The 25,093-nt window shown below is 43.9% G+C and overlaps 1 protein-coding gene across 1 annotated transcript in view; it reads left to right on the top strand.

Annotated features, from left to right (window-relative positions):
• Window positions 1–2,402: 2,402 nt before the first annotated feature.
• Window positions 2,403–25,093, top strand: part of BAZ2A (bromodomain adjacent to zinc finger domain 2A) — a 32,966-nt gene continuing 10,275 nt past the window's right edge. Inside the window, exons 1-27 of the mRNA XM_042782853.1 lie at window positions 2,403–2,535; window positions 4,139–4,527; window positions 4,618–4,732; window positions 5,605–5,790; window positions 6,435–6,653; window positions 7,524–8,009; window positions 8,154–8,214; window positions 9,204–9,312; window positions 9,480–9,581; window positions 9,747–9,957; window positions 12,285–12,382; window positions 12,698–12,763; window positions 14,282–14,515; window positions 14,656–14,910; window positions 15,291–15,505; window positions 15,829–15,903; window positions 16,105–16,285; window positions 16,380–16,439; window positions 16,638–16,782; window positions 17,471–17,697; window positions 17,770–18,198; window positions 18,371–18,593; window positions 18,723–18,878; window positions 18,990–19,141; window positions 19,335–19,624; window positions 19,730–19,862; window positions 19,977–20,123. Of these exons, the coding sequence (XP_042638787.1) occupies window positions 2,403–2,535; window positions 4,139–4,527; window positions 4,618–4,732; window positions 5,605–5,790; window positions 6,435–6,653; window positions 7,524–8,009; window positions 8,154–8,214; window positions 9,204–9,312; window positions 9,480–9,581; window positions 9,747–9,957; window positions 12,285–12,382; window positions 12,698–12,763; window positions 14,282–14,515; window positions 14,656–14,910; window positions 15,291–15,505; window positions 15,829–15,903; window positions 16,105–16,285; window positions 16,380–16,439; window positions 16,638–16,782; window positions 17,471–17,697; window positions 17,770–18,198; window positions 18,371–18,593; window positions 18,723–18,878; window positions 18,990–19,141; window positions 19,335–19,624; window positions 19,730–19,862; window positions 19,977–20,123 (5,097 nt within the window). The remainder of the gene's footprint in view (window positions 2,536–4,138; window positions 4,528–4,617; window positions 4,733–5,604; window positions 5,791–6,434; window positions 6,654–7,523; window positions 8,010–8,153; window positions 8,215–9,203; window positions 9,313–9,479; window positions 9,582–9,746; window positions 9,958–12,284; window positions 12,383–12,697; window positions 12,764–14,281; window positions 14,516–14,655; window positions 14,911–15,290; window positions 15,506–15,828; window positions 15,904–16,104; window positions 16,286–16,379; window positions 16,440–16,637; window positions 16,783–17,470; window positions 17,698–17,769; window positions 18,199–18,370; window positions 18,594–18,722; window positions 18,879–18,989; window positions 19,142–19,334; window positions 19,625–19,729; window positions 19,863–19,976; window positions 20,124–25,093) is intronic.

Here is a 25,093-nt window from a genome sequence, read left to right as displayed (position 1 = left end):
TACAAATTATGAAACTGGTGTTCATTAAGGTTTAGTAATTTGTCCAAGGTCATACAGCTAGTAAGTAGTAAAGCTGGGAGTCTAACCTGGAGCTCACTGCATTGTGCCGACCTTACTACACAATACAAAGAATATTTTATGTGTCTAGAAAGCATCTTGTAAATGAAGTGATTATAGACCCTTTAGTAGCAGCTGGTGGGGAAACAGACCTCAGGCACCAGATAACTTCCCATTCCTTTTACTTATCTGATTTTTGTGAGCCATCTTATTAGTATGTAATGGATTGAACAGGAAATGCTGTTCTTTCCCAGAACAGCAGAGAGGAGGTCACTCGTTTCCTCATGGATTCAAATACAGAATGGAAAAATGAACTGTGGCCTATCATTGAGTGGGAGGATATAGTTGAGTGCACAGAGGCAGAAGCCAGCGTGAGAGTGAGCAAGCCAGCCAGCCAGCTTGCGGGTGTGTGTGTGGGGGGTTGGCTGCACATAAAACTGGATGGGAGTGGAGGGATTGGATGAGATTTGCTTTCTAGGACTTCTGAAACGAACTACTGAATGTCCTCTTTGCTCTGTGATGCAAGCTCTGGAAGGACCCTAATATAGAGATGAAGGAGCCAACTCCCTGAGCTCTCTAATTTCAGAAAGATCATGCATTTTATGATATTTATGAGATTACTTACAGCTGAGGAGTGGCCCTAAATAAACTATGGGAAATCCTGGAGGACCCTAAGATCTTTTCTGTATAGAGACCTGGGTTCTTCATTGATGTGAAGCAAGCTTATGTCAGCTCCTTTTTTAAAGTAAAGTAAGAAATCTTATGTGGGAGATAAGTCATTCCTAAAAACTTTTTTTCCCATAAAGCAACAAAATACAAACTACTTTTTTTTTAATGAGGTTATTTAAAATATCACCTGTTGTTGTTGTTATGTGCCGTCGAGTCGGCCCCGACTCATAGCAACCCCTCCTTGGGTTTCCGAGGCAGTATCACTACGGAAGTAGATTGCCCCATCTTCCTTCCGAGGAGTGGCTGGTGGGTTTGAACCGCCAGCCTTCTGGTTAGCAGCCAAGTGCCTTAGGCACTATGCTACCAGAGCTCCTAAAATATCACCTAGGTGGGCTTATTGCCTCATTTTAGGAAATTGACAAACTTTTCTATATGAATTATTCTGCCCCCCTTTTCTACACTTAATGAGCAACTACTGCACTTTACAGACATAGGTATCTTCTTTGTAGTGCTGTTTTCTCCATGAGACTTTACTTTTAAACCACAAAACAAAAACATTAGGAAGGTTGGGCAATCTATTTCCATAGTGATACCGCCTCAAAAACCCCAGTTGGGAAGTGTTTGCCTTTTAGCTTGTTTGTGCAGTAGAGAAGAGGGCAGGTGCCAGAAGTGTTTGTGCCACCTCCTATCCTCAAGGATAAAAGCTAGGGATAAGGATTTTAGTGCTTACCTAGTTGCCAGACAGAAACATTTATAATTCCACATGGAAGTGTTGCTGCCAGGATTAGGTCTTTCCCTGGACTTGGCTTATCAGTTGCTTTGTACCATGGCTCTACTGACTATGAGTTGGGTTCAACTCAACAGCAGTGTGTTTGTTTTTTTTTTATGGTAAGCATGACAGAATATTATTTTTGGGGACACTCTCATTTAATGCTTTTCTACATGACATTTTTGTGAGCTGTGTTCTTGGAGAGCATGTTATTTTCCATGAGTAAGAAATAGAAGTGTTGCTGAATGATTTGGGTTTTGCCTTTTTGGTCACTTTTTCTGAAATGTATTCTTTTCACCTCCCTTTACTAATGTAATTGTATTCTCTTCTCCAGATGTCTAGGACTATGGATTAGCTGTTTAGCTTGAGATCTGTAATAACAAAACAAAACATGGTGTATATCAGATACACTTTTTGCCAAGACCCTCATTTCCATGGCTTCCAGTCAAAAAGATGTTTTGAGAATCTTCTGTGGCCTCTGAGAGTGGGACTCTGGCCTTACTTTGAGGAAAAAATTGAAAGGATGGAGAATGTTAAATGTTACAGTAGAGTGCTAATATCTGACATAGAGGGGTTACCTGGGCTAGGACACAAGGGTATGAGGGAGAAAGGGGAGGCTTACACAGGGGGAGGACTCCTCCATACTTGTATATGGTTTTTACAACTAACTTTTTTTTTGCTCTACATGGGCCAGGCTGGCTTTAAAAGACATTTCTATAGGACCGTAGCTTAGTTAGGGCTATATTTAATCCTCTTTTCTCATCACCCTCCCATCCATACTTAGGTAGAGAAGGGTAAGTAGATGGAGGAATGTGGGGGCATTCCCTTTAGAAGATTCCAAATGAGATGACCTTGTTTAACTGCCAGTATTTTTTTTTCCTCCTTCTCTCTCTCCCCTCCTACAGAAATGGAGGCAAATGACCATTTTAACTTTACTGGCCTTCCCCCTGCACCTGCTGCCTCAGGACTGAAACCCTCTCCTTCAGGGGAGGGCCTCTACACTAACGGGTCTCCCATGAACTTCCCCCAGCAAGGGAAAAGTGAGTGTGAGGGCCATGGCCTGGGGAGGGAATGGGTATTACTCCTGTGGAGCTGGTTGATGGGAGGAGATTTGGCTTCCCGTGCACTAGCTACCCCACAACAACTTTTTTCCTGCCAGGAGGGCAGGGAGGAAATGAATCCGTAGAACTTTAGCTGCTGGAAAGATATCAGGCTTCTAAGAACAAATTCTAGGGGTTTATGGAAGCAACACTATTAATCTTGACTTAAGGTTTAGAGGTTAGAAAAACATACTAGATTTTTCATCTTAGCTTGCTTTTCCATCAGCCCTGTTCCTGGCTACTGCCAGAGAGTAGTGATATGGATACTGCTGATGATAACCAGGTTAGACCCATGAAAGAGAGAGACATAAAAGGCCAGCCCTTCAAGAAGCTGTTTTTAGAGATTGGAGAAGTCTCAGTGGGCAAGGAGTGGGGGTAGGGGGGTTGGTTTGATGACAGTTGGGAAGTGTTTGCCTTTTAGCATGTTTGTGCAGTAGAAAAGAGGGCAGATGCTAGAAGTGTTTGTGCCACCTCCTATCCTCGAGGATAAAAGCTAGGCATAAAGGTTTTAGTGCTTACCTAGTTCCCAGAGAGAAACATTTATAATTTCACATGGAAGTGTTGCTGCCAGGATTAGGTCTTTCCCTGGACTTGGCTTATCAGTTGCTCTGTACCATGGCTCTACCAAGCACCTCTTTAATCTTGCCTGGTTTTCAGGCACCTCATGCTTGGAAGCAGAGAGAAGCCCACATGTGTCCTTCCTTCCTTACAGCAGAAAAATACTGTCACAGGCTTATACTTACCACTTCCCCCTCCTGTCCTCTACAAAGGAGTTACAGAGAGATAGAAGCTCTTTTATTTCACTTGAGTTTTTTTTCCTCAGTTTCCTCAGTATCCTGGTTCCTTTCATTTGATTGTCCTCCAACCCAGAGGTGCCATTGGTGTTGAGAGCTAAAGTCTGCAGCACTGGTCATGCAAAGACACTTTCCCCTTGTCTGCCCCCCAGCAAATTACCCTCCAGTGCCTATGGGGAGGGGCCGAGCCCAGCTTCCTGAGCTGGGATCTTGTCGCTGTGGTGACTGCAAATTCTATTCTTAGCCCAGCACTAAGTGCTGGATCTGCATGTGCCAGTGAGGTGGAGGCTGTCCCTTCTGGTGCCACTGTGGGGCCAACCAGGCAGTAGGGAAAAGGAGGGCCTAGAGAATTCAGTCATGCCCCCCACCTACCCAAGGGAAGAATTTCCTTAAGGAATAAGGGTGGGGAAGAATGTAAGCACTGTAGGGAGTCTGCAAACAGCTGTTTTTTGTTTCTTTCCTTTTTTTTTTTTAAATCTCTGAGCATATTTTGCTGGTGGCTCCCATGGTAGGGCCAAGGTAGTGAGTGCCCAGCCCCCTACTCTGTACCCTCAGCAGCAGTTGCTAAGCTTACATCCAGGAGCATTTTGGGTTTGGTGTTCCCTGGAGACTGAAAAGCCAAATATAGCGGATGGGGAATCCTCCTCCACTTCACCTTCCCTTTCTCTAGTCAGTGCTGTTACTTTGGGGTTCTTTTGGTAGAGTTACTTGCAGACTTATCTGTAACTGACTCTTTTCTCTCCTGCCAGGTTTGAATGGGGATGTGAATGTTAATGGCTTATCTACTGTATCTCACACTACTACTTCAGGGATTTTGAACTCTGCTCCCCACTCCTCCAGCACCTCACACCTCCATCACCCCAACGTGGCCTACGACTGTCTCTGGAACTATTCACAGTACCCATCTGCCAATCCGGGCAGCAACCTCAAGGACCCACCCCTCCTGTCCCAATTCTCTGGGGGACAGTACCCACTCAACGGCATCCTTGGAGGCAGCCGGCAAACTTCATCCCCAAGTCACAACACTAACCTTCGGGCTGGGAGCCAAGAGTTTTGGGCCAACGGTACCCAGAGTCCCATGGGGCTTAACTTTGACTCACAGGAACTGTATGATTCCTTTCCTGATCAGAATTTTGAAGTGATGCCCAATGGACCCCCTAGTTTTTTCACCTCCCCACAGTCTTCTCCTATGTTGGGATCCAGCATCCAGACTTTTGCACCCTCCCAGGAAGTAGGCAGTGGTATCCATCCTAATGAGACAGGAGAAAAGGAGCTGACTTCAGTGGTGGCAGAGAATGGCACTGGCTTGGTAGGCAGCCTGGAGCTGGAAGAAGAGCAATCAGGTATAACTGTAGGTTTGTGAGCTGGGTGGGGAAAGGGAAAATGGGGCTGTGGGGGGCAGTGGCTTTTTGAGGTGAGGAAAACTTGTCTTTCCAGCTCTCTGCAGTGGAGGCTGATTTGCATGTTGGTGATTAGCAGAGCCAAGTGGCTGGTGTTTTTGTGGCAGCAGCACCAGCTCGCGAGTGGGAGTGCAAATTATTTCAAGCTCATGCAGAGCTGCTGGCCTGGAGAGGGCAGGTGGGCGAGCCCAAAACAGCCCCAACAGACACCCTGCATCAAGAAGGGCTTCTTCCAAAATATAGGTGGGGGTTGGGGCACTAGCAGTGGGCACTGAGATAGTTTGAAGTGATTATGGTAGGGTCAGACTGGCTACTAACCTAGCCTTCATAATGATTGGCATATGAAGGAGGGAAGGAAGCAGGCAGAGCACACCATTGCTTGTCTACTCAGAGTTTCTTTTTTTGTTGTTGTTAGCATTGGTACATGTGACAATTCCTCTCATCTTTTCCCTCTAAATATATAAAAGCACAGTTTGCAGTTGATTCCAAGTACAAGGGTGACCACCCTATAAAATCACAATGTTTTCTCTACCATCTATTCCCACTGGATGGGGAAGTGATATGAGAACATGATGGGGCTCTTAGACCCCACTCTTCTTTCCCCTCTCTTTGCCTGCTGTAGGATTTTACCAGTACATCTCTGCTCACTTAGAGTATCTTGGTATGATCAGTACCCAGCATAGAACTGGCACCCTGTCAGTAATAAATGTTGAATGAATGAATATCCCTCTAGGAAAGACTGACTACTTGCTATAGCTAAATCATTCAGTTGAAGGCACAGATTTTGACTTTTGCCCTTTTCTGGGATTTCCCAGAACTGAAGATGTGTGGCTATAATGGCTCCATCCCCTCTGTGGAATCATTGCACCAAGAGGTCTCAGTCCTGGTCCCTGACCCTTCAGTGAGCTGCTTGGATGTTCCTTCACACCTTCCTGATCAACTGGAAGATACTCCAATCCTCAGTGAAGATTCTCTGGAGCCCTTCAACTCTCTGACATCAGGTGGGCTTAGAGGCTTGATTCCTCCACCTTATCCATGTAGAGGGTAGCCAGCTGTCTACTACTTCGAAGAGATAGCAAACCAGGGAAAGTACTAGGAAATCTGAGGCATTGGGGCCTCCAGATACTCCTGTGGCAGATCCCAGTTACATGCCTCTGGCGTGCCTGGACCAACTGCACTCTGAGCTGATTTGGTTCCTTTCCCAGGTTCTCTCCCAATGTTCCTTTTGGCCATGAACCCTAAGGCTGTAATAGTTCACTGGATAGGAACTTATTACCACATAGCTGGGCTTTTTAGCTTCTCACTAGCAAGGAAAAAAAAAAAAAAATTGCAATGAACAGTTACCTTTTACCCCACTGAAGTATAAGAAAGTCTGTTTTATGATACGTATCATGAGTTCATATAGAGCCAGTGCCTTTCCCTTCATTTCTACCTCAAGCTTTAATGATATCTATAGTCTGCTAGCTTTACTGTTTCAGGGAAAGGGTTGTAAATTTTCTCTAATTTAATACTAGAAAGAACCTTCATACTATGGGAATTAGAATTAGGTATTTTCAGACTAATATTCCTTAAAGAAATCTTGCTTTCTGATTTTTCCTTAATATCTGTCTTTCTGTTGTTTTTTTTTTCTTTCCACCATGTACAGAGCCAGTGAGTGGAGGACTATATGGCATAGATGACACAGAGCTGATGGGTGGAGAGGACAAACTGCCTCTGGGAGACAGCCCTGTGATCTCTGCCCTTGATTGCCCTTCACTCAATAACACCACTGCCTTCAGTCTCCTGGCAGATGATAGTCAAACTTCAGCCTCTATCTTTGCCAGCCCGACTTCTCCACCTGTCTTAGGGGAGTCTGTCCTGCAAGGTAAGTGAGGAGACATAGGACAAAGAAAGTAACACTTGACCTAGGAAAAGGTGAGATGATAGGGTCAATAGTTAGGGCCTCAAGGGTGGGAAATCTGTAAGAGCACCTTGCTGGGAGCTGAGGGGCAATATGAGGTAGTGTGTGGTGTGACTAGAAAAGGCAGTCTATACAGGCAGTCAGTCCCTGGGGCATGAATGTGATCTGTTCCTGGGTTTTTAGGAATTTGTAGATAAGTCAGAACATGTCCATATAGTTTTTATTTAGCCTTATTTTAGTGCAAGAACAGGCTGAAAACCTTTTCAATTATTTAAAAGCTGTATGTGCAGCAAGTGAAGGTGATTTTGATGAAGAATGTGTTACGGATGGGGGTTGGCTAGATTATCTCAAAGTGAGGGCCAATTTAAATAACATTAAATGGCAAGTAGTCATTGTCCTTAAGTAAGATGTTCACATTCATAACCTGGGGACTGCCTGTACTCTGACATCTGCTCTGTGCCCAGAAGAGCTTGTAAGATTCAAGAGTTTGCAGGAAAAAGGAAGCTAGAGGCCTTACTTTAAAAAAAAAAAATCACTGCCGTCAGACTCATAGCAACCCCTCCTTGGGTTTCCGAGGTGGTATCACTACAGAAGAAGTAGAGGCCTTACTGGTATCAGGTAAAAGACATTTCTTCACACAGTGACAGCAGCTGCAGCTTTACCCTTTTACCTTCATGAGTCTTTAGGAAAGCAGAAGTTACTTTTTTTTTTCCAACCCTAGAGAAAAGCTCTTAAAGTAACCCTGTTTACCTTAGTCCATGTGTGACTGAGTACAGCCTCTTGTTTTGAGTGACATCATTTTTCCTTCATCCATCCTGTCCTTTTGGGTTCCAGATAACAGTTTTGATCTGAATAATGGTAGTGATACAGAACAGGAAGAAATGGAGACTCAGGCTTCTGACTTCTCACCACCCTTGACCCAGCCAGCCCCTGACCAGCCATCCACTATTCACCTACATCCAGCAACTTCACCAGCAGTATCACCAACAGAGTCCCCAGAAATCTCCCCGGCAGTTTCTCCAGCAGCTTCCCCGGAAATCTCTCCAGAAGTCTCCCCAGCAGCCACCACAGAAACCTCCCCAGTCATCTCCCCAGCAGCCTTCCCGACAGTCTCTCCAACTTCCTCAGCAGCCCTGCCAGCAGTCTTCTCAGAAGTCTCCCTGACAGCCTCCCCATTGACCTCCCCAAGAGTTGCCTCTGCAGTTTCCCCAGCAGCTGCCTTCCCAACAGCCTCCCCAACAAATAAGGATGTCAGCAGCTTCCCTGAAACCACTACTGACCTGGAAAATATCACTGGAGAAGGAATCACTGCTGGTAGTGGTGAGTGAACAGATTTTGTTCTACTTCTGACTGATTCCAGGAAGAATCTCAGTGCCATGTACCATTTAGCCCTTCCCCATTGGCCTGTTGTTTTTGTGTTTTGCTTGAACTTTTAACTTGGGTTTGCTTTGTCTTCCTCTCAAGGTGATGTCCTGAGGAGACGTATTGCTACCCCAGAAGAAGTTCGTCTTCCCCTCCAGCATGGGTAAATGCTCTAGTTTGCTACATGCGTTGACCTTGACAAGTTTAATGCATGACTCTGGGAAGAAAGGTGCTCCTCTTTTTGTCCAAAGTGGGAGAAAGAGTAAGCTAGATAAGAGTGGATAAAAAGACAGTTTTCTGTAATGGTATTTCTTGGTATGAGATTTTAAGGTCTTTCATCTTCCTTTCTCAGGATCTGGCTCCCCTCATCCTTTCTTTCTTCAACTTGTATTTAGTCAGTTTTGCTCAAGGGGCTCTTTCCAAACCCAGCTGGTGACCCTCAAACCAAGATGTCTAAATTAGGTGGCTTGTCCTATTTGTATGAAGAGGGGATACTACCAGTGAATGAGGAGTGGCATAGTAACTAATGAACTTTTTTTTTTTTTTTTTTTTAATGATATGTTCTTTGGAGGGGTAAGGGAAGGAACAGTACATGACCAGATTAAGCAAGACAGCTGACACCAAGGGCCTTGTAGGACTAACTGCCTTCCTAAATCTTTACTACCCCTACCCCTCTAGGCAACTTTGGTCACCTGGTCTGAGTACTGCTTACAGTTTTGAGGGAAAGATAAAGCTTGGTCTTAGAATAATCTATTGCTCAGAACAGAGTTCCTAACTAAACCCTGGCCTACTGAAACATTTCAAGGAATCAGCAGCAAGATTACTCTTCTGCTTGCCTCCCTACCCGCTGTGGGTTTTGCCTTTATTTCCCTTAAGTCTTGCTTCTTCTGGTGATTTCTCTGAATGGCATCAGAGAGATTTCTGGGCTTGTGTGTTTCAGTGTATTGCTTTGCTCCTGAGGGCTTGAAGGATTTGCTGGCGCTTGAGCCTCCCTTGTAGTTAAGCTTGTGTTTCATGCTGCTTTTGCACCACATACAGTTCTAGTGAGACAACTATGGGGAGGGTCATCTGCTTAGTGGGCTTGGCTCCTGGGTGGCATGGGAGTGGGTAGGGGTGTGACCTGGCGGCAGGGCCCATGTGCTTCTCTGGCAGGTGGCGGAGAGAGGTACGCATCAAGAAGGGCAGCCACCGATGGCAGGGGGAGACTTGGTATTATGGCCCCTGTGGGAAGAGGATGAAACAGTTTCCGGAAGTGATCAAGGTAATGTAGCTTTCATGGGCTTCCTTAGGGGGAAGCACAGACTGCTTTCATAGGCCCAATAGCAACAGACTGGCATTGTTCACTCTAGGGCCTGTTTTGCTTGTGAAGTTGTTAAAGGCATGGTAGGACTACATCTTCATTAATACCACTTTACCTCCTCTTCTTAGTATCTGAGCCGCAACGTAGTACACACCGTCCGCCGTGAACACTTCAGCTTCAGTCCCCGCATGCCTGTTGGAGATTTCTTTGAAGAGAGAGAGACACCAGAGGTGCAGACCCAAGGGTTAATTATGCATTTATCCCAGAGAAAGGGTTGGTGGACAAACTGTAACTTCTTGTGGGGTTTGGAGGTTTAGGGCTTTGAATGGTTACTAGGGCCTGGTAGCCTGCAGTGACTCCCTCCCATTTTAACACAGTCTTCCTCATTACCTTAGGGCATGCAATGGGTACAGCTCTCAGCAGAGGAAATCCCATCCAGGATTCAGGCAATTACTGGCAAACGGGGCCGGCCTCGTAACACTGAGAAAGCCAAGACCAAGGAGGTCCCCAAAGTGAAACGGGGCCGAGGTCGGCCACCCAAGGTCAAAATCACTGAGCTATTGAGTAAGACAGACAACCGCCTCCTAAAGAAACTAGAGGCCCAAGGTACAGTGGCGTTTCTTGGCGTTCTGCTTCCTTAGTGAGGTAGCTGAGATGAAATGCTAATACCTCGGTTTCTCAAGAGTGTGATTGACATTATGTAGACAGAATGAGTCTGAATCAACTTCTCTCTGGAATGCTGCACTGGGCTCCCAGCCCTTTGGAGTTCTTTATTGGGGAGGCGGGCAATTTCTTCCTTGGATTGCTCTTACCATAGGAACCTTAGACTGTCCCTAGATTTGGTTGTATATCCTGGAGGAGGAGGAGGCTTTCATGCCCTTTCTTTGTCTTTCAGGAGCTTACTAAGCACACTGGATTCTGTTGTACAGTTCTTATTTTACGTACTATCACTATAATGGAGATTCAGAATTCACATCTACATTCAAAAGATTTAGCACTGTTTTTATGAGATAGACTGTAGGCAGTGTCTAATTTTTCAGTAAATATTACAGTAACCCCCATGTAGGGGAGCTCTGGCATAGCACCTGAGGCATTTGACTGCTAACTAGAAGGCTGGTGGTTCATACCCACTAGTCACTCCTCAGAAGGAAAACTGGGCAAGATAACGCCTCAGAAGCCCAGGGAGGGGTCGCTATGAGTCAAAACCGAGTCAACAGCAGTGAGTTAGTTTTGAGATGTAGTGTGAAAAATGTGGGAAAATTTGGAGTCTTCTGACTCCATTTCAGTGACATCACTATGGGTGTTGTCACCCGTTGCAGTAACTCATGGTGTCATGTGGACCCTCTGTACCAGACCATACAGAGTCCTTAGTAATGTCTGTGTCAATTTTAATCATAAAATAATATGTGATAAATACGGTTGTAAATTGCTTCAATGTAATATTTCTCAGATTATATGAATACTAACAACAAAATTGTGTTATAGCATTTTTCTACACTGAATTACAACCTTATTAGTTACAACATTATTAGTAACTGAGCAGAAGCTTTTTTTCTTTTTTTAATTTTTCTCCTTTTCCTTTAATTACTACTTCATTCTCAAAAAAAGTTATTGATACAGGTTCATAGATACTAATTACCACAATATTATAGCTAAAACACCAGAAAATTGGATAAAATCAGCTGCTGTCAAAGTGCCGGCAATAATAAAAACAACAGTATGTGTTTGTATAGTGCATGCAAACAAAACCATGTGATTCTAAGCATCATTGTAATAGGATAATAATGATAGCTCTGACCAGAGTATATTAAAAGGTCCAAAAAGTAAATTAGCGTAGGCTTTTAGCCTTGTGGGTAATATTATATGTGTAATATGGGGTTATGAAAAATGTTTTTTGTTGTTATAACTAACTACAGAAATATTTTTATTAAAAAAATAACATTTCTGCTGAAACACTGTGCAAAAATTTTATAGACATTCATTTTTATGTCACCCCCTCTGACAGTGTCGCCCAGTGCAGTCCACAGCCCCTCTATCCCCCTAATGATGCCATTGCTTCATTTCATAATCACGGTTCTGCCACATACTGACTGTATGGCCTGGAACAAGTCACTTAGGTTTTAATAGAAGCCTTAAGCAGTTCATTTTCAGAAAATGTGTCACTCAGAGTTGCCTTACAGATGGGGTATGGTAGTGTTACACCAGAGACAAACGAAGAGGTACTGTTATATGAAAAATATCAATTCTAAAATACTCTATTGTTTACTGAATTATACTTCAATATTCTCTTACAGAAAGAAACTCAGATCTTTTAGTGGGGCGAGACACGGGAACTGAGCATAAGCAAAGTTGTGATGAAGTATCCATTATCCTTTCTTTCTGGCATACGTTTTTTCTTGTAAAAATATAATACAGCATTTGTCCATTCAGCAGCTTTTTCACATGTACAATTAAGTGACACCAATTATATCACCATGTTGTCTGGTGTACTCTTGCTTAATCAGTGCTTCCAACTCTGGAGACCATTCTCTTTCCCTGACAGTTTGGCTTTCTGTTTCTCTGCTCTTAAAATCAGTTTGTGGGTTGCTGCCCTTGTCAGGTAGCCTGAGAGAGAGAGAGAGGCTACAAGACTACCATTATGGCCTCTTTTCCATCAGTAGGATTCCTAGAGCCCTCTGATCAGTTTCAGGGGCTGGCTGGTGCTTCTCGGCAGAAAAAACCATTTGAGTGCTTTGTGCTTCCCCCACAGCGAGTGCCTCCCCTACTTTTTCCCCATACATTTTATTATGTGTGCTTTAAAGAAACACAAAACTAGATTCTTCAGGTAGTTGTTTAAGGGGCCAGCTTTATGACATCCACATGCCACCTTGAATGCCAGGGATTGCACTTCTGTAGCATTCTTCATTTTTTTTTTTTTCCCCCTGGCCTCACAGAAACACTGAATGAGGAGGATAAAGGAAAGATGAGTAAAATTAAGAAGATGAAGCGGAAGGTACAACGGGGAGAAAGTCAGACTACTATCCAAGGGCAGGTGAGTGGAATGAAAGAGATTACACAGTAGCTAACTTTCCCTATTACCGGCTTCATCTTCTCTTCCATTTCTCACATCTGCCATTCTCTATAGCAGATCTTCAATACCTTGAAACCTCTTGATTTAGAGAATTAGGTGTATTCGAGAATAATGTGGGCATGTCCAGGGTGAGAGAATTGAGCCATTGCCAATCCCTCATTCCTCATACCATCTCTCACCTCTCCTCCGCAGCACCTTTGTCTGTTTCAGAATACCTAGCCCAAGCAGAGATACATTAAAAGTCTGAGGAGAAATGACTTCCTTTATGATTTTCAGGCTAGAAAGAAGCGGAAACAAGAGACCAAAAATGTAAAGCAGAAGGAAGCTAAGAAGAAATCTAAGGTAGATGCATGTACACACTCACCCAAGTATAACCTTGAAGCCACAAAATTGCTTTTACAAGATACTTATGCATTGACCATCATCTTCTTTTTTTCTTTTTTAATAATTTGTTTTATTTTTGTTGTTGAAAATACGTACAACAAAATGTACACCAGTTTTTACATGTACAATTCAGTGGTGTTGATTAAATTCTTCAAGTTGCATAGCCATTCTCACTCACCTTTTCCAAATTATTCCTGTCATTAATATAAACTTCCTAGCTAACCTTTCCAAATTGCTATTGTCAATTTGATCTCATACAGATAGTTCTTTAAAAGAACACAGTGCTCAAGGCAAACTTTTTTTCTTTTTCAATTTTATTGTGATTTCAGTGAAAGTTTATAGAGCAAATTCATTTTCCATATAGCAGTTCATACACACTTTTTTTCATGGCATTGATTGTAATTAACCACAATGTAACGGCCCTCTTCCTGTTTCCTCCCTGTGGTTACCTTTCCCTGTGTCCTTCTTTCCTATGCATTCCTGCCCCCTGAGCTATCTCCCTTTGCAAACCAGGGGCCATAGTCTTGGGTCTCACTAGGTTCTATCAGACCAGTAAGCCTCGCCTTTTTTTTTTTTTTTTTATGATTTTGAGTTTTGTTCCAAATTTTTCTCCCACTCTATCCAGGATCTCTTGCACTGATCCCTTTCTGAGTGGTTGATGTTGGTAACCAGGCACCATCTAGTTCTGGTCTCATGGTCATATAGGCTGAGGTTCACATGGTCTACTGCTAGTTCCTTGGACTAATTGTTTCCATGAGTTTTTCATTTTCTTCATTCTTCTTTGCTCTGGATGAGGAGAGACCCATTGTTGCATCTACATGGCCGCTTGCAAGCTTTTAAGACCCCAGTTGCTACTTACCAAAGTAGGGTGTAGAACAGTGTTTTTATATAGTACATTATGCCAGTTGAGGTTGATGTCCCTTGGGACCATGGTCCAGCAACTCATTCCGTCAAGGTGGTTGACTGTGCCTAAGAAGTTATCGTAACTTTGCCCCCTGTTAGTTCTAGTTACATGCACATTCTTACAGCACATACAAATAACATTTGTAGAAACAGCATCTGCTAGCCTTATATGATTGTGGGAATATTCCTTTTTGCCTAGACATACCTGATCATTCAGCCTGTCTCCCCATCTATTTACCTGTAGATTAATGTTTGCTATCACTGATAACATAGTATTGTATATGTAAAAGGGTTAATAATCTTTGTTGTCTCTATTTCTTGTGCACCTCTCTCTCTGTGTCTCCCTTTACCTTAACGTTATTATGTTGGTTACTGGCTTTCAAGGCAAACTTCCCTTATTAATTAAGCTAAAGTGTTGTTTGGTTTAAAGTAGATTTCAGGGGATATTTTTGGTTTAAGGTTTAAAGATAGTTAAATTTCTGGGCTCTGTATTTGGAAGGGCCTGGGACCAGGGAAAGGCAATGACTGGTATCTGTGTGAGACTATTAGTTCCTCTCTCCCTTGGGTGGGTAGGCTGAGAAGGAGAAGGTAAAAACAAAGCCGGAAAAACTGAAGGAAAAAGTCAAAAGAGAAAAGAAGGAGAAGGTCAAATTGAAGGAAAAGGAGGAGATAGCCAAAGCCAAGCCAGCTTGTAAAGCAGATAAGACCCTGGCCACACAGAGGCGCTTGGAGGAACGGCAGAGGCAGCAGATAATCTTGGAAGAAATGAAGAAGCCCACAGAGGATATGTGCTTAGCTGACCACCAGGTAGTGAGGGGAGAGTAACAGGTCCTGGGTCATGGGGGTGGGGGGCAGTTTTGAAGATATTTCCATTAAAGGAAAATCTCATTGCTATCCAAACTATTAATTTCAAGTATATTTGACAGGACCCACTTTTATCTCAACAGCCACTGCCTGACTTCTCACCCATCCCTGGTCTGATACTGCCCAGTGGGGCCTTCTCAGACTGCTTGACCATTGTGGAGTTCCTGCATAGTTTTGGCAAGGTGCTGGGCTTTGATCCTGCCAAAGATGTGCCTAGCCTGGGGGTCCTACAGGAAGGACTCCTGTGTCGAGGTGACAGCTTGGGTGAGGTGCAGGATCTGCTGGTGCGGCTCCTGAGGGCTGCACTCTGTGATCCTGGCTTGCCCTCCTACTGTCAGGTGAGTCCTTTTCCTGGCATCCAGTGCTTTGTCTCAGTTGTGTTTTCTCTTTAAAAGTGATTGAAAGTCCCTCCCTAAAGTGTTAGGGACAAGAGAAGGGAGATGCAGCTTCCTTCCGTTTCTGTTTTCCTTACATTATTCCTTCTGTTCCTCTTTCTTCCTGACCTCCCTCTGCTTATTTTGTTCATTTCTCTGTATTTTGTTCATTTACTTCTGCAGTTTTCTTTCCTCTTCTCTCATCTTGTCCTAGCAACTTTCATTCTTCTTGTCATACCTTAACTCTCTAGTTCTCTTCTTGCTGTATTTTCCCCTTCCAGGTTCATCTGACTTGAGTTGCTCCTCTTTCCCCCCTCATTCCCATTATGCTCTCCTTCAAACAGTCCCTAAAGATCTTGGGGGAGAAGGTATCCGAGATCCCACTGACGAGAGACAATGTGTCTGAGATCCTGCGTTGCTTCCTCATGGCATACGGAGTGGAGCCAGCCCTCTGTGATAGCCTGCGCACCCAGCCTTTTCAGGCCCAGCCACCCCAGCAGAAGGCTGCCGTCCTGGCCTTCCTTGTGCATGAACTCAACGGCTCTACCCTCATCATCAAGTGAGGGGCTTGGGGTGGGGATGCATGTCTGTCTTGTGTCATACGTGTTTCAAAGCCAGCCTGAATGGAATGGGGGAGGAATATAGCCATCCAGAAGTCCTGGGGTGATTGCGTTCAGTGTCATGCTCTGGAGATGCTGGGGTACCCTGGGTCTGAATCTTTGCCCTGCCTGGGAAAGATTCTCTGCTGTTTACTGAGTCTGGGCTCTAGGCTGGAACTCCCTATTCAGCTGTAGGCCTATTATCCCTCCTGAGCCTCCCTCCCCCTGCTTGTGTTGCTCCTTCTACTTCAAAATCTCATTCCACTTTCCTGTCCTACTGCAGTGAGATTGACAAGACCTTGGAGAATATGTCCAGCTACAGGAAAAATAAATGGATTGTTGAAGGCCGGCTCCGGAGGTAGGGATGAGACAGAGGGCAGAATTCAGAAAGAGGAGAGAAGGGGAGAAGGGGGAAACATAGCCAGGACTTTTGTTGGAACTTAATGCCCTGGTATTGGGACCTACCAGGGCTCAGGATGGTTTAGATTCCAGGGTATTCTTTTGTGGCAGTTTCAGGTTCCTCCCCATTTTCCCTTAATCTCTCCCTATCTGTTTCAAGACTGAAAACTGCTCTGGCCAAGCGAACTGGACGACCTGAAGTAGAGGTGCAAGGGTCAGAAGAAGGCCTGGGGCGGAGGCGCAGTTCTCGGATCATGGAAGAGACCAGTGGAATGGAGGAAGAGGAAGAGGAAGAGACTATAGCAGCTGGCCATGGCCGTAGGGGTCGAAGAGATGGAGAGGTACTGGCCTAGGACTGAGGAAAGTAGAAACTGGGAAATATTTCCCTTTCTGAATTCTAACTTCTTTTGTCTTGTCTACTTGTTTCTTCTCTAGATTGATGTCCCAGCATCCAGCATCTCAGACCTAGAGCACCAGATAGAAAAACTCAGCAAGGTAATGTGTTTTGTTACTTCCAGAAGCTAGGGATCGGGGCTGGGCATGAAATGATCACATTTTGAGGTGGGCCCAGGTGGCATCAATTTTATAGGAAAGCTGAGGCCCATTGCCTTTTCCCTCTATACTGGATAAATTCACCACTGTCACCCTGGAAATGTGTTTTTTATTTATCTTCCTTTTTCATTGCCCATCCAGCGTCAGCTTTTCTTTCGCAAAAAGCTGCTTCACTCATCCCAAATGCTTCGGGCTGTCTCCTTGGGTCAAGACCGCTATAGACGCCGCTACTGGGTGCTGCCATATTTGGCTGGTATCTTTGTGGAAGGAACAGAGGGGAGTTTAGGTAGGTGTATCTATGGGATCCTGAATTGTAAGGCCTAGTTAACAAACATTAACTCCTTTGCTTCTACTTGGGAGCTCTGGTGGTGTAGTGCCTAAGGCATTTGACTGCTAACCAGAAGACTGGCAGTTCAAACCAACCAGCCATTCCTTGGAAGGAAGATGGACAATCTGCTTCCATAGAGATACCGCCTTGGAAGCCCAAGGAGAGGTCGTTAAATTTACTCAGGATCAACTTGATGGCAATGACTAGCTGTCTTAGGTTTCTTTCATTTGATGAGATTCAGTACAGCATAATGGTGCCAGCTCTGGGGTAAAAGACTACCTACCTACCTGTTCTCCCATTTACCAGCTTTATGTCTGTTTCTTCACTTGTAAAATAGAGGTGATATTAGTATATATACTTCACAGGGTAACTGAGAGAATTAAAATGAGTTAATGCTTTTAGAATAGTGCTTAACATATAGTTACTTCTTCTTGGTAAATGTTAGCTTGTAATTATGATAACTACTTGGTGGAATAGTATTTTTTCCCCAGATACTGTGTTCATTGGCATGTAAGCTGTTCCTAGTAGAATCTCAAGATGGGACTAAGGGGGAAAGGAAAGAAAGTATATATACTATGTTTATACATACCCTTTCTTTCCCCTTATATATCAGTGTATATCTTAAGTTCTTTACTTCTCTTTACAGTTCCTAAGGATGTGATAAAGCAGGAAACTAACTCCTTGAAGGTGGCAGCCCATCCCGCACCTAACCCAGCCCTCTTTGTAAAGAAGGAGTTAGCTGACTCTAGTACCTCTGCTGGTTCTCCTGCCCGGGCTCGAGGCCGACCTCGAAAAATTAAGCCTGGGTCTGTGCGACCTAGGCACCTTAAGTCCCCTGTCATGAGTCAGGATTCAGAACAGCCTCAGGCTCAGGCTCAGGCTCAGGCCCAGGCCCAGCCTCAGCCCCAGGCCCAGGCTCAGCCCCAGGCCCAGGCTCAGCCCCAGACCCAGCCCCAGACTCAGACCCAGACCCAGCCTCAGCCTCAGCCTCAGCCTCAGCTTCAGCCCCAGCCCCAGACCCAGCCCCATAATGGGTTCCTAGATCCAGAAGGTTCCCCTTTGTCTCTGGGTCAGAGCCAGCATGACCTCAGCCAGTCAGCCTTCCTTTCTTGGCTGAGCCAGACTCAGAGCCATGGCTCTCTATTGAGCAGCTCAGTCCTCACACCTGATAGCAGCCCAGGAAAACTGGACCCAGCCCCATCACAGCCCCTGGAGGAGCTGGAGCCTGATGAATCAGAATCCAGCCCTGATCCTCAGGCTCCCTGGCTTAACTTCTCAGCCCAGATGCCCTGCAATGCTGCCCCTACTCCACCCCCTGCAGTTTCTGAGGACCAGTCTGCTACTCCCCCTCAGGTTCCTGCCTCCTTCAAGCCAGTAAGTAGCCAGAATTAGTTGTGTGCACTTGAGCTTTATCTTGCCACATACAACTCTCCCCGCCCCAGTTGCCTGGTTGAGACCTCTTACCTGAAGTTGGAGGAAAGGGTAGAGCCATTAGAATCCTGTAAACATGAAAACTCCCTCATCTTTTATCTCATCTCATTTACAGGTGATTAGACCCAGTGCTGCCAATTCCTGTTCTCCATTGCAACTCATTTCTACCCCTTTACCTGTGGTAACACCTAAGAGGCGAGCAGGGGATCCTGGAGAAACGCCACAGAGTCCCACCGGGCTGGGACAGCCAAAACGGAGAGGCAGACCACCGAGTAAGTTCTTCAGACAGATGGAGCAGCGTTACCTAACCCAGCTGACAGCCCAGCCTGTGCCCCCTGGTGAGTGATCTCAGGATGAGGTATAGGGAAAGAGTATAGGTAGGAGTGGCATAATATGTGGGCAGTGTGATTCATGGTTGGTTCTGGTCCCCCATCTAATACCCCCACACACATATACTCTGCTCACAGAGATGCAGTCTGGCTGGTGGTGGATCCGAGATCCTCAGACATTGGATGCCACACTCAAGGCCCTGCACCCCAGAGGCATCCGGGAGAAAGCACTTCACAAACACCTTAGCAAGCACAGGGACTTCTTGCAGGAAGTCTGTCTGCGGCCCCCAACTGGTAAGATACGTACCGTGACCCAGCCTGAGCTGAAAAGCCCAGGGTGAATGTTGAGGTGTTACTGTGGCCAGTGGCTTTATAAGCCTTTTCCTCTGCCTGCTATTTTCCCAGACCCCATCTTTGAGCCCAGACAGCTACCTGCCTTTCAAGAAGGGCTTATGAAATGGTCCCCCAAAGAGAAGACCTATGAGACAGACTTGGCTGTTCTTCAGTGGGTCGAGGAGCTGGAGCAGCGAGTTATCCTTTCTGATCTGCAGATTCGGGTATGCTGGAGAGGCCTGGGACTAGAGGGTTGTCTGTTGGAAGTATTATTAATTCCTATATGTGGCTAGGTAAAATTCTGGGTCCACACTTCACAAGTGATCTACCATGACCTTATATGGGTCACATTTCTTTCAGTTCCTCATTTTCCTCCTATACGATGAGGGACTTTTTTCTCCTCCTTCCCACATTTAGGGCTGGACATGTCCCAGTCCAGATTCTACCCGTGAAGACTTGGCCTACTGTGAGCATCTACCCAACTCCCAGGAGGATATCACCTGGCGAGGTCGGGGCAGGGAAGGATTGGCACCCCAGCGTAAAACTACCAACCCTCTGGACCTGGCTGTGATGCGGCTGGCTGCACTAGAGCAGAATGTAGAGCGACGGTACCTGCGGGAACCCCTCTGGCCAGCCCATGAAGTTGTGCTAGAGAAGGCCCTGCTCAGTACACCCAATGGTGCCCCCCAGTGCACCACTACAGAGATGTGAGTGATCCCCACACACATACTCTTATTCTTGGGAAGAAGGGATAATTTCTTTTTTTAACGGGGTCTGCTTTTCATGCAAAGATCACCATTTTTGCCCTCTAGATCATATGAGATCACCCCTCGCATTCGGGCCTGGCGCCAGACTCTTGAGCGATGCTGGAGTGCAGCCCAGGTGTGCTTGTGCCTGGATCAGCTGGAGAGGTCTATTGCCTGGGAGAAGTCTGTCAACAAAGTGGTAAGAGGCAGATAGAGCCTGGGAAGGCTGGGAAGTCAGCCAGCTGGGACGGGTGGAGTCACTGTCAGGCAGAGGCTTGAGGGCTCACCCTGCCTCCTCACATCCTTGGTCTAGACCTGTCTAGTCTGCCGGAAGGGTGACAACGATGAGTTTCTTCTGCTTTGTGATGGTTGTGACCGTGGCTGCCACATTTACTGCCATCGACCCAAGATGGAAGCTGTCCCAGAAGGAGACTGGTTCTGTGCTGTCTGTTTGGCACAGGTAAGGCATCTGTCCTCCCATACCGTCTCCCAAGCAGAAATCGGAGGTCCTTCTCTCTTCATGACCTCAGTCTCTCCTTGGAAAGATCTCCAGACTGTTAGGAGACCTGAGTTCTGGTCCTTTGAACAAGTCACTTAAATGCTATAGTCTTTTTTTTTTTTTTTTTCAATTGTGATTTGGATGAAGGTTTGCAGAGCAAATTCATCTTCCATATAGCAGTTCACATACACTTTGTCTCAGGACATTTACTATAATAATATCCCACAATGCAACAGCTCTCCTCCCACTTCTTCCCCATAGCCACCTCTTCCCTGTGTTCTTCCCTCTCATGCACTCCTGTCCCCCCAACCTGTGTTAATTGCTTCCTCAGAAAGTGGAAATAATTATACCTTCACTTTATATATATATTTTTTTAATATTGTGATTTGGGCGAGAATTTACAGAGCAAATTCATTTTCCAAACAGCAGTTCATACATGTTTTGTTTCATGACATTGACTGCAATTCACCATAGTCTAACAGCTCTCTTCCCACTTCCTCCCTGTAATTAACTTCTTCCGTCTGCCCTCCTTTCTTATGCATTCCTGCCCCCTGAGTTATTTCCCTGTGCAAACACTGCCCTTCTGTTCTCCCACAGTTGATTGGTCTAAGGAGTGTATCTACCTGCCTGTCTTGTTACTTGGCTGGAAGCCACAGGAATAAGTTCAGTTCCAGAACCGAAGGATAGCTAGGGGCCATAGTCTCTTGAGGTCTTACCAGGCTCTGTCAAACCAGTAAACCTGGTCTTTTTTTTTTTAAATGATTTTGAGTTTTGTTCCACATTGTTCTCCCACTCTATCCAGAATCTCTTGCACTGATCCCTTTCTGAGTGGTCAACAGTGGTAGCCAGTCACCATCTAGTTCTTCTGGTCTCATAGTCATATAGGCTGAGGTTTGCATGGTCTACTACTAGTTCCTTGGACTAATTGTTTCCATGAGTCTTTCGTTTTCTTCATTCTTCTTTTCTGTGGACAAGGAGAGACCCATTGTTGCATCTGTATGGCCACTTGCAAGCTTTTAAGACCCCTGTTGCTACTTAACCAAAGCAGGATATAGAACAGTATTTTTGTGTAGTATGTTATGCCAGTTGACGTTGATGTCCCCTGCGACCACGGACCATGGTCCCAAGCCTACAGGTCCAGTTATTTGGTCAATCACGGTGGATGGTTGGCTGTGGCCAAGAAGTTATCATAACTTTTCCCCTTGTTAGCTCTATTATACATTTAGACATTATTATAGCACATACAAATACATATGTAGAAGTACCGTCTGCCAACCTTATATATGATCAAGGGTATATTCCCTTTTGTCTAGACATACCTGATCACTCAGCCTGTCCACCTATCTGTTTACCCATAGATTAATGTTTGTTATCACTGGTAATGCAGTATTGTATATGCAAAAGGGTCTATTTTTGTTGTTTGTACCTCTCTGTTTTCATTTTCCTTAGTATTACTATGTTGGTCACTCACTCTTGGTATATTGCCTTTCCCTTCACCCACATCAGTACGAGCCACTATCCAGTAGTGTTCCTTCCCCTCCCATCCCTGATAACAACAAGAAATGTTTCCTTCCATATATAAACCTTTCCCTGACTTTTTACAATAGTGAACTAATACAGTATTTGTCCTGTGATTGACTTATTTCACTCAGCATAATGTCCTCCAAGTTCATCCATGTTATGTGGTGGTTCACAGAGTCTACATTATTCTCTAATGTTGCATAGTATTCCATTGTGTGTATGTGCCATAGTCCAATCTTCTGTTGATGGGCACTTACGTTGTTTCTGTCTCTTTGCTGTGGTGAATAGTGCTGCGATGAACATGGGTATTCATATATCTATTCTTGTCCTGGCTCTTACTTCTTTAGGATGTATACCTAGTAATGGTATCAAATGTATTTCTATTTCCAACTTTTTGAAGAATCTCTGTGCTGATTTCCACAGTGGTATTATCTTACAGTCCCAACACCAGTATATGAGAGTCCCAGTTGTCCATGTCTTTGTCGGCATTTGTTACTTTCTTGTTGTTAAGTTTAGTGCTAGGGTGAGATGGCATCTCTTTGGTGTTTTGATTTTCATTTCTCTAATGGCTGATGATCATGAATATTTCTTCATGTGTTTGTTGGCCACCTCAGTATCTTCTTTGGTGAAATGTCTGTTCACGTGTTCTGCCCATTTTTTAATTAGATTGTTTGTCTATTGGATGTTGAGGTGTGGAGTTGCCTGTGAATTTTAAAGATTAGGTCCCTTGTCAGATACATCATCACCAAATATTTTTTCCCAGTCTGTAGGTTCTCTTCATACTTGTTTGGAGAAGTCTTTTGAAGCACATAAAAATTTAATTTTTAGGAGGTCTCAGTCATCAAGTGTATCTTCTGCTGTTGGTGAATTTTGGGTTATGCTTGATAGTCTATGCCATAAGTTAGGGCCCCTAAGTTTGCCCCTATTTTTTCCTTGATGAACTTTATAGTCTTTGGTTTCACATTTAAGTCTTTGATCCATATGGAGTTAGTATTTGTGTTTGATGTGAGGTATGGATCTTGTTTCATTTTTCTGCAAATGGATATCCAGTTTTGCCAGCATGATTTATTAAAGAGACTATCTCTGCCCTATTGAATGGATTTCAGCTGTTTGTCAAAGATCAGATGACCATAGGTGGATGGATCTATTTCTGGGTTCTCAATTCCATTCCACTGGTCTATGTGTCTCTCTCGTTGTACTGATAACTGGCAGTTTTGACTACTGTGGCTGTATAGTAGTTTTGAGATCTGGGAGTGTGAGACCTTTGACTTTGTTGTTCTTCAGTAGTACTTTGCTTATCTAAGGTCTCTCCTTTCCATATAAAATTATCAATTGATTTTTCCATGTCTTTAAACAATGTAGATAGAATCTGGGTTGGGATTGCATTGAATGTATAGATTGCTTTGTAGTATTGACATTTTCACAATGTTCAATCTTCCTATCCGTGCACATAGTATGTTCTTGCGTTTATGTAGATCTCTTACGGTTTTTTGAAGTAATGTTTTGCGGTTGTTTTTTTTTTTGTATAGGTCTTTTGTGTCCCTAGTAAGATTTAGTCCCAAGTATTTTATTTTTTTGATACCTATTGTAAATGGTATTAATTTCCCTATTTCCTTTTCAGCAATCACTTTGCTGGGGTAGAGGAATTGAACTGATTTTTGGATGTTGATCTTGCATTTTGCCACTATGCTGCTGCTGTTGTTGTTGTTGTTATGTGCTGTCAAGTCAGACCCAACTCATAGTGACCCCCTCTTGGGTTTCTTAGGGGGTATCACTATGGAAGTGGATTGCCCAACCTTCCTTCCGAGGAGTGCTGGTGGGTTTGAACCGCCAGCCTTCTGGTTAGCAGTCAGATGCTCTCAGTTAGTTCCAGTAGTTTTCTTGCTGAGTCTCTTATGTTTTCTATGTATAGGATCACATCAGAGAATAGGGATAGTTTTATTTCTTCCTTAGCAATTTGGGTGCTTTCCTTTCTTATCTTATTATGCTAGCTAGGATTTCCAGTACAGTGTTGAATAGAAATGGTGATAGAGATCACCTTGTCTGGTTCCCGTTCACAAGGAGAATGGGAACATTTTAGTCTTTCTCCATTGAGAATAATGTTGGCTGTTGGTTTTGTATATGTGCCCTTTATTATGAGGAGGAATTTCTCTTCTATTCCTATTTTTCTGAGTTTTTATCACTAATGAGTGTTGGATTTTATCAAATGCCTTTTGTGCATCAATTGATAAGATCATGTGGTTCTTTTTCTTATGTGATAGATTGCATTGTTGTTTTTCCAATGTTGAACCATCCTTGCATACCTGGTTTGAACCCTACTTAGTCATAATGTATTTTTTTTTTTAATATGTTGTTGGACTCTGTTCATTAGGATTTTGTTGAAGATGTTAGTATCTATATTCATGAGGGATATTGGTCTATAGTTTTCCTTTTTAGTGATGTCTTTGCCTGGTTTTGGTATCAAGGTTATGCTTGCTTCATAAAATGAATTTGAGAGGATTTCATCCTTAAAGTTCTTCATAGTATTTTAATCCTTTTAATTTTGGATGGTTCTGATGTGATGTTGACCATTTCATTTCTTATTTGTTCTATTTGTATTCTCTCTTTTTCCTTTAAGTTTGCCTGTGGTTTGTCAATTTTATTAATATTTTCAAAGAACCAACTTCTAGTCTGGTTGATTTTTTTTTTTTTTTAATTGTCCTTCTATTTATTTATGCTTAACTCTATATTATTTCTCTTTTTGTGGTGACTGTAGGCCTCTTTTGCTGCTCTTTTTATAGTTGTTGGAGATTTTGTGTTACGATGTTAATATTCCTTCTTTTTTTTAATGCATTTTATTAAAATACAATTTATGTACAGTGAAATACACAAAACTAAAGTGACATGGGTTGATGTATTTTCTTCTATTTTTTTTTTTTCTTTTTGCAGTGTTCCCTGCCCTCCTCTCCCACCCCTGGCAACCAACAAAGAACTTTAGTTTCTGTCCATATATAAACCTTTCCTTGACCCTCCACAACAGCGAACTAATACTACATTTGTCCTGTGATTGACTTATTTCATTCGGCTTAATGTCCTTCAAGTTCATCCATATGATGCAGTGTTTTTCAGACTCTACATTGTTCTTTAGTGGTGTATAACATTCCATTATGTGTTTGTACCATAGTATGGTCATCTACTCTTCCGCTGATGGGCACGTAGGTTGTGTCCATCTTTTTGCTATTGCTGTGGTGAACACGAGCGTGCATATATCTGTTCCCGTCCTGGCTCTCACCTCTCTAGGATATATACCTAGTAATGGGATTTCTGGGTCAAATGGTATCTCCAATTCCAACTTTCTGAGGAATCACCATATATATTGCTTTCCACAGTGGTTGTACCACTTCATGGTCCCACCAGCAGTATATGACAGT

Source organism: Orycteropus afer, unplaced genomic scaffold, assembly GCF_000298275.1.
Source record: "Orycteropus afer afer isolate SDZICR_OR568_19922 unplaced genomic scaffold, OryAfe1.0 scaffold00490, whole genome shotgun sequence".
Lineage (NCBI taxonomy): Eukaryota > Metazoa > Chordata > Mammalia > Tubulidentata > Orycteropodidae > Orycteropus > Orycteropus afer.
The sequence above is the reverse complement of the archived record's forward strand: the minus strand, read 5'-3'. Positions and strand labels throughout refer to the sequence as shown.